The sequence below is a fragment of the Chiloscyllium plagiosum genome, chromosome 7 (genome assembly GCF_004010195.1).
Source record: "Chiloscyllium plagiosum isolate BGI_BamShark_2017 chromosome 7, ASM401019v2, whole genome shotgun sequence".
In the NCBI taxonomy this organism is placed as follows: domain Eukaryota; kingdom Metazoa; phylum Chordata; class Chondrichthyes; order Orectolobiformes; family Hemiscylliidae; genus Chiloscyllium; species Chiloscyllium plagiosum.
The window spans coordinates 11,054,864-11,064,190 of record NC_057716.1 but is presented as its reverse complement, the minus strand read 5'-3'; the positions used below and the strand labels follow the sequence as shown (position 1 = coordinate 11,064,190).

Genomic DNA, 9,327 nt, shown 5'->3' with positions numbered 1-9,327 from the left:
GCTCTAACATTTGTCCTCAGAACCGTTATTGAATAGGTAATCATCAATGTAGATAGAAGACTATGTTGTTGATTGTAGTAGCAACTATCTTTTCAACTAACAAGTCTAGACGTAAAATCATTAGCAAAATGCTACCGATATAAACATTGGAAAATAGTGTACTTCAGAACCATATATCACTCAATATAGGATATATTTATTGCTATACTGCATCACGACATCAGGTCATAATCCTTAATTACTTATGGATATGCTTGATGTCAAGTACAACAGGTGTTTTTTTTTAAACAGTCATACAAGCCCAAAGATGGATGGGGGAGGATAAATTCAGCGACTGTGGAATATCCTGGTGTGAATTGCAGTGATTCACAAGAGGAGTTCTGTAATACCACACTCGATAAGTGTCAAATAAACTTCAGCCAACCACAGTTCAAAGACAGTAATACCTTTCAGCTGTGATTTCTGAAGTATTATGTCCCAGATTACCAATATGATATTAGTTGGGGATATTATTGTTGGAGCTGTTGAAATCGGGTGTGACCAGAATTAATTGAACTCAGATATCCTGAAAGGTTTTAGAGCTGGAGGTGATGTGAGAACTGTGGAGGGGCATAACCACTGGTGAATTTGAAAACAACAATGAGAAGTTGTTTGAACTGGAGCCAGTTGCTAGAGAGAGGTATAAAGTTGGTAACTAGGGAGTGTGCAGTTGGGACCACAGTCAATGGTGTCAATTACACTGATTACTCATTGAAGGACATTTCAGCTCATCTGTTCCTGGATGTCAGATTAACAGTCTGATAATTTATAAATGATGGAGAAGTCAAGAGAAGTAGTAATGCACGGAGCTGGCTATTGTCAACATACCTGTAATGAACCAATGCTCTGCTGAGAGATGATTTCACCAAGGGGCATCATGTAGATGAGAAATAGGACATGCCAAACATAGTCTGAGACAGTTAGACTATGGAGAAGGATGTTGTGCCTTGAGATATTGGGTTTAAAACTGTCTGTTAATAGTTGGACTGCATGATCAATGATGTCAGATGACATGGGAGGAGGAGGTGCTGGATGAAGGCTCGATCATGTCCCTGTGTTGTTGTCTATAGATGATAAATGTTTCTGTTTACACTAGCACCTGGCCAAACCTCATCCCTCCAAAATTACAGAACTTGCAAATATACAGTGTTAACCATTCTGAAATACTCCAAATTCATAACGTTCAGTTCTGAAACATCATGCAAGAAAACATTAACCCTATTTCTCTCTCTGCAGATGCAGCCAGACCTGCTGAGTTTTTTCATCATTTTCTGTAATTATCTCAGATTTCCAGCATCTGCAGTATTTTGCTTTTAATGTAATAATATTCTAGTCTGAACATGATCAGATATTCATGCCTTTTCCATGTGTACATCCCCAACTTTATGAAGATAGAGCGAGGTGAGCCATGTCCAACTTACAAATCACAGATTTGGTTTCACTTGATCATCCATTAAACATGATGTGGTTGTTGTGCTGGTGTTGGGCTAGGGTGGACAAAGTTAAAAATCACACAACACCAGGTTATAGTCCAACAGCTTTATTTGAAAGTACAAGCTTTTGGAGCGCTGCTTCTTCATCAGGCAGCTAGTGAGGCAGGATCATAAGACACAGAATTTATCATAAAAGATCAAAGTGTCATACAACTGATGTGATGTATTGAACAACCTTGATTGCTGTTAAGTCTTTATTTACTTGGAATGGGGATGCAGGTTTTGATTGATTAATATGCAAATCCCAGAACTTCTTTCAAGTCACAGTCCCGAGACAACCTAAGGTTTTATCAGTATAAAAGAAAGTTGACATCTCAGCTCAGACAATCCATAGATCATGTTTAATACAGGGAGAACTAGCCATTTGGATATAGAACTGGCTCAAAGATAGAAGACAGAGGGTGGTGATGGAGGGCTATTTTTCAGACTAGAGGCCTGTGATCAGTGGAGTGTCACAAGGATCAGTGCTGGGTCCACTACTTTTCATCATTATATAGACGATTTGGATGTGAGCTTAAGAGGTATAGCTCGTAGGTTTGCAGTTGACACCAAAATTGGAGGTGTAGTGGACAGCGAAGAAGGTTACCTCAGATTACCATCATATCGCTTCTTGATCAGATGAGTCAATGGGCTGAGGAATGGCAGATGGAGTTTAATTTAGATAAATGAGAGGTGCTGCGTTTTGGGAAAGCAAACCTTAGCAGGACTTATACACTTAATGGTAAGGTCCTGGGGAGTGTTGCTGAACAAAGAGACCTTAGAGTGCAGGTTCATAGCTCCTTGAAAGTAGAATCGCAGGTAGATAGGATAGCGAAGAAGGCTTTTGGTATGTTTTCCTTTCTTAGTCAGAGCATTGAGTATTGGAGTTGGGAGGTCATGTTGCGGCTGTACAGGTCATTGGTTAGGTCACGTTTGGAATATTGTGTGCAATTCTGGTTTCCTTCCTATCGGAAAGATGTTGTGAAACATAATAGAGTTCAGAAAAAGATTTACAAGGATGTTGCAAAGGTTGGAGGATTTGAGGTATAGATTGAATAGGCTGGAACTGTTTGCCCTGGAGCGTTGGAGGCTGGGGGGGTGGCCTTATAGAGGTTTATAAAATCATGAGGGGCATGGATAGGGTAAATAGACAAGGCCTTTTCTCTGGTGTGGGAGAGTCCAGAATCAGAGGGCATAGGTTTAGCATGAAAGGGGAAAGATATAAAAGAGACGTAAGGGGCATCTTTTTCATGCAGAGGGTGGTGCGTGTGTGGAATGGGCAGCTAGAGAAAGTGGTGGAGGCTAGCACAATTGCGATACTTAAAAGGCATCTGGGTGGGTATATGTGGGGAAAGATTTGCTAACCCACAATAGGCCCACAAAAGCAAATCGGCCAAATTGTACCAGGGCACCCAGAATTCCCGAGCAGCTCACGAACTGGGTCAGACGGCACGCAGACAATGGAATACGCTTTCAAGCTCCCATGGACATGCTCAAAGCCCTAAGGGCAGTTTCACAACCCAGCAACACAAAAGCCACACAAAGAGCAGGACAGACAGACAGGCACCACAGGACAATGGAAGCACCTCACCACTTCAGAAAAGACTTTAACACCTACCTGATGAAGGAGCATCGCTCCAAAAGCTAGTGTGCTTCCAATTAAACCTGTTGGACTATAACCTGGCGTTGTGTGATTTTTAACTTTGTACACTCCAGTCCAACACCGGCATCTCCAAATCTTGATAAATATTGTTTGGGATTGTACAGCTCAGAGAATAGAGCTCTGCAACTTTATTGTTTGTTGATAAATATTGTTTAAAAGCAGCCCAGAAGTCTGATCTGAGCTTGTGGAAGGTACAGAAGACATCATACTATAATAGTGTCCTGCTCCTACATCAGGAAACATTCTTCTCTCATATTTGTAATACCCTATGACAAGAAACAAGAAAGGCTGGGTATGCAAATAATTGATCTTTTCCTAATCTCTAGCTTCTAAGGATTGTCTGGCTAGCACAGTATCTTGTTTTGTGTAGATTTTCATTTTTACCATTACAACAGTGACCTTTCAATCAATTTTATTCTACTTTTCCATGAATCTACAGAAGTGATGTGGAATCGAAACATTCAACTTTTTTTAAGAGTAAACATCATAAATTAAACTGGTCTACACTATCTTTTGTAAAATTAAAACATTGTTTGTCAATGTTTTTTGATTAGAATTGCTTTGCAGATAATTCATTAAAGACAATTGTAGAGGAGGAGATGTCCATTAATGTTGCAATCTTTTCACAAGAATCCAAGTCCATACAATTGTTGATGATCAAATAGAAGGTATTTTATTTAGGTTTGGAAGTGATTTAAACAGAGAAAATCAAATGTTTCTGTGACAATCTAGAAATCCCTCATGCGTCTGAAAGATCCAATAGCTGAGCTGTAGCCTCCCCAGTCACTGTATCTCCTGTATTCACCAGGTCTCATGAAGTACTGGCGCCCTCTGTAGTTGGGATGTTCATAGAAGATCCAGTAACCGTCCATCACATGGCAGGAGTGGATGTCACGGTAACGGAAACGATCGTAGACAGATGGACAGTCATCCATGAATTCCATCATCTGTCCTCCAAAGTCAGGCCTCTCGTAAATCCTCATTCTGTAGGAGCCTCCACGGTACTGGAATAGAAAGAGGATTAGGTTGCCATTTTCTTCAAATTTGTAGTCAACTCCTATTCTAGAATGATAACAAATTCTAGAAGCAAAAGATTCTGATCCAAATACTTTCAACCAAGGAGCAGCTGAGAATGCAAATATTTTAAAATAGTTTTTGGCTAATTTTAGAGGATTTAATAGACAGTTCTTTCCTGAAAATCTGTGTAGTTGGATGCTTTTCTTATTGTGAACGTGATCCTTCAGAATTCATGTAGGGGAATGTAAAACATAACCACAAAACTACAGGCCACAAATATAAGATTCATTCACTTGTGTTCTGCCCAAAGACAGCTGTGTGCTGTGTGACTTTCTGTGACACAGATTGTAGAGACATTCGCAAGTTTATCTCACCTGGAGTAATAACTAAACCCTGAACTAGCCATTGAGACAACTGAACTAACCAGCCACTAGCAAAATCAACAGTGAATTCAGGATTGACACCTTTACCGAGAGGGTGGTTAGAATATGGAAATCATTGCCTTAAGGAGTCATTGAGGTGTACAGCATGGATGCATTGAAGAAGATGTTAGATAAATGCATGAGGGAGATTGGAACAGAAAGATATATTGATGTTGGTAGATGATGAAGGTCAAGAGTAAGGCTCCTGAGGATTATAAGCAGACCATTAGGCTTTTTGGGCTAAATGGCCTGTTTCTAGGCTGTAAATAGCATGAAATACATATGACATTAGGAGCACTGATTCTAACCAAGCCATCCACATATCAGCAAATGAATGTATTACTTATAACACTGCAGTCTAATAATACAATCCTTACTTCTGAATGTTTGATCCATATGTACCATTAAATTGTCCTATCGAATAATTTTTTTTCAGGGTGTAGACCTTGGATCTGTAATGCCATGGGAGGTAATACTAAGGAGCCAAATGTTCTTCTGCTCATGTTGGAAACACCTTGATGTTAAGAAAGACATTCACACAGGTATCCCCTCCCTGCATGTGAAGCAGATCAATTACTATTTCCAACTGATGTGACACTCTGTTTCCACAAAACTCCATTCAACAAGTACACATACCACTTAACAAATATCACACCTTTAGCTGCTAAAGAGCCCAAACCAAAGTTACAAGAGTTAAGCCTCCAATTTACAAGTAAAGCTATTTTGAAGTATTTCAATAATTGCAAATCTCTGAATACATAACGCTAAGTAAGACAAGGTCACAATAGAAACACAGGCAATTGAATTATACAGATGTTTTCACAATGTGTTAACAATCTCAGCAATGAGCATGGAAGTTAATTTCTAATCCTATTAGAGTCAGAGAGTCATAGAGATGTACAGCACGGAATCAGACCGTTCGGTCCAACCTGTCCATGCTGACCAGATATCCCAACCCACTCTAGTCTCACCTGCCAGCACCCAGCCCATATCCCTTCAAACCCTTCCTTTCATATAACCATCCAAATGACTTTTAAATGTTGCAATCGTACTAGCCTCTACCACTTCCTCTGGCAGCTTATTCCATATACGTACCACCCTCTGCGTGAAAAAGTTGCCCCTTAGGTCTCTTTTATATCTTTCCCCCCTCACCCTAAACCTATGCCCTCTAGTCCCCAGGGAAAAGACCTTGTTTATTTACCCTATCCATGCACCTCATAATTTTGTAAAACTCTATAAGGTCACCCCTCAGCCTCCAATGCTCCAGGGAAAACAGTCCCAGCCGATTCAACCTCTCTCTATAGCTCAAATCCTCCAACCCTGGCAACATCCTTGTAAATCCTCTCTGAACCCTTCCACATATCACGACATCCTTCTGATAGGAAGGAGACTAGAACTGCACACAACAGTGGCCAAACCAATGTCGTACAGCCGCAACATGCGTCCCAACTCCTGTACTCAATACTCTGATCAATAAATGAAAGCATACCAAATGCTTTCTTCACTATCATATTTACTTGCGACTCCACTTTCAAGGAGCTATGAACCTTCTCTCCAAGGTCTCTTTGTTCAGCAACACTCCCTAGGACCTTACCATTAAGTGTATAAGTCCTGCTAAGATTTGCTTTCCCAAATGCAGCACCTCGCATTTATCTGAATTAAACTCCATCTGTCACTTCTCAGCTCTTTGGCCCATCTGATCAAGATCCTGTTGTAATCTGAGGTAACCCTCTACACTGTCCACTACACCTCCAATTTTGGTGTCAGCTGCAAACTTACTAACTGTATCTCTTATGCTCACATCTAAATCATTTATATAAATGACGGAAGGTAGAGGACTTAGCACCAATCCTTGTGGCACTCCACTGATCAGAGGCCTCCAGTATGAAAAACAACCCTCCACCATCACCCTCTATCTTCTACCTTTGAGCCAGTTCTGGACTCCCTCAGGATTCCCTCCAACAACTTGCCCACCACGGACGTCAGGCTCACTGGTCTATAGTTCACTGGCTTGTCCTTACCACCTTTCTTAAATAGTGGCATCACATTCGCCAACCTCCAATCTTCCAGCACCTCACCTGTGTCTATTGATGATGCAAATATCTCAGTAAGACTCCTCACAATCACTTCCCCAGCTTCCCACATAGTTCTAGGGTGCATTATTAGTGCTGAAGATAGAAACCACCCAATTATTAATTACATATAGGTTTAGTGATATACCTAATGAAGGAATATATACATGCTTGTTCTTGATGTTATTGGGTATTTTCTACGATTATTGGCACAAGATTCAACAATCACAGAATTAAAACTTACCTGTGGGTAGGAGCGACATGACCTGACACAGTCGTTGAATCCCATCCAGCGCTGGTAGTCAGGATACTCTCCCCTGGTCAGAACATACTGGTATCCCATGTAATTGGGTTTCTCATACAGCACCCACCAGTCACTGTCAACACGGATGGAGTTACAGCGGCTGAAGTAAGGGGACAGGTCGGCACAGTCACTGCTGCACTCATAGTGCCGCCCCTGGAAGTTCCTGTCCTCGTAGAAGATGATCTGTGGGAAGGTATATGCTCAATTAATAAACTGTTAACGTAGGAAGTAGCAAAAATGGATTATAATGCAATAAATTCAAAATTCTTACCTTTCCCATTTTGAGCCCACAGTTAGCTGAGGAACTGGCTGATTGTAGCCCAGGGGAGCCAGTTGATATTTATATGCTGCGGTACATTTGCCATTCTAATGAATCAGAACTGAAATTCAGCAAAAGTGCAACAAAACACACAGCACACACAATGTAAAGAGAACAACTTCAAAGACAAATGAGGTGCCATTGATTCTCTCTCTTTGCCGACACATAATTTCATTGTTACTTTACAAAGAAGAACAGTGAACGAGATCATTCCCTGCTTTCTGTGCCCTGGTTCTGCTGAACCTTCGGAACAGTCACAATTCTGAAACAGTTGTGCTTGCAACGTGACAGCGTCATCCCCTGCTGAACTGACTAAAATGGGGACTAAACTATCCATTAATACCTGGTTCCATGATACATGGTAGAAAATCAGTGTTATATAGCTATATTAGAAATGTTTAATGTGTAAATTCAGAAAGTGTCAGAGTTTTATGGAGAAGTGCTCAAAGCGTTTTGCAGGATACATTGGAACAAAAAAGAAGCTCGAAGCAATATTAGGCTGTTCGGTCCATCAAGCCTGGCCCAATGTTCACTATGATCATGGCTGATCATCTATCTCAATGCCATATTCGTGATTTCTCCCTATGTCCCTTAATGCTTTTAAATCCATATATTCAAAGTAATTATCTTTTTTCCCCTCTCTTGTTACCAAACTGCTGTAAATCCCAGTGCCACACACTTTCCTAGTTCCAGAGGTTGAAATTGAAACCCAACTCCAATGCCCTTCTCTTCCATCCCACCAACCTTCCCATTTGACCAAGCAGTCTCCATTATTTCTACCAGTGTGATGCCAGCAACAAACACATTTCCTTTCTTTCTGTGGGGTCAATTTCCTTCAAAGCGCCCTGGCCCATTCCTCTATCTGACCCAACATCCTGTTTCACTCCCATAGCACTCTTCTGTACATCAAATGTAAAACTTGTGGTGTGTCTTCTCCTTTCCCACCATCCCACACGCATAATGTCATTCCAGGTTGAACTGCAATTCTGTTTAACATGGAAATATGCATTCAACATAGACCATAAGACCAACAGAACTAGGAAAGAGAGTGGTCTGGTCAGCTTCTCTGTCTACTCTGCCATTCAACGGCTTCATGGCTGACCTGACATTCCTCACACCAACTTCCTTGTGTTTCCCCATTGCCTTTAATTCCCCTAATGATCACAAATCTATTTCAGTCCTAAATATAAACAAGGACTCTACCGCACAGCTTTCTGTGGCAAGGAATTCCAAGTACTCACACCTTTGAGAGAAGAAATTCTTCCTCATCTCAGTAAATTGACCCCTGTTCATTATGAGATTTCACCCTCTGGTCCTAGATCCTCTCAGCGTTTACCCTGTCAAGCCCCTCCAAGAATTCAATATGTCTCAATGAGATCACTATTCATTCTTCTAAATTCCACAGAGTAGAGTTGCAACCTTTGCTCATTAGACAATCCTTCTACATCATGGATTATCCTGGTTTACATTCTCTGAATTGCCTGCAACAAAATAATAATATCTTTCCTCAAATTAGGGGATCAAAACTGCTCACAGTACGTCAGATGGTCTTACAACTGCAGTATGACTTCCCTATTCTTATACTTCAACTCCCTTGAAGTAATGACTAACATTTTAATAGCCTTTCTGCTTACCTCTTGCCCCTGTGTGCTAACTTTCTGGGTTTCATGCACAAGTATCCCCAAGTGCCTTTGCCTTGCAATATTCTGCAGGTTTTCTCCATTTAAACAATATCTTGTTACTTTGCTCTTCCTTCCAAGATGAACAATTTCACATTTTCCCACATTATATTTCATTTGCAGACTTTTTTAGTCCAGTTACTTAAAATATCAATATCTATCAATGAACTGTTTATATCCCTCTTGAAAACAGCCTTTCCATTTATTTTTCTGTCATCTGTGAAGATGATTTGATTTGATTTGATTTATTATTGTCACAATGTATCAAGATATAGTGAAAAGTAAAGAGTAATAGAACAGAATGCAGAATACAGTGTTAAAGCTGCAGAGAATGTGCACA

The 9,327-nt window shown here is 40.5% G+C and overlaps 1 protein-coding gene across 1 annotated transcript; it reads right to left on the bottom strand.

Annotated features, from left to right (window-relative positions):
• Positions 1–3,824: 3,824 nt before the first annotated feature.
• LOC122551322 (gamma-crystallin S-1-like) lies at positions 3,825–7,363 on the bottom strand. Its single transcript, XM_043693030.1, has 3 exons — positions 7,261–7,363; positions 6,930–7,172; positions 3,825–4,178 (listed from the first exon to the last, which is right to left on the bottom strand). Exons 1-3 carry the CDS (start codon positions 7,267–7,269, stop codon positions 3,903–3,905), a joined length of 528 nt encoding a protein of 175 aa, XP_043548965.1. The 5' UTR covers positions 7,270–7,363; the 3' UTR covers positions 3,825–3,902.
• Positions 7,364–9,327: the final 1,964 nt, after the last annotated feature.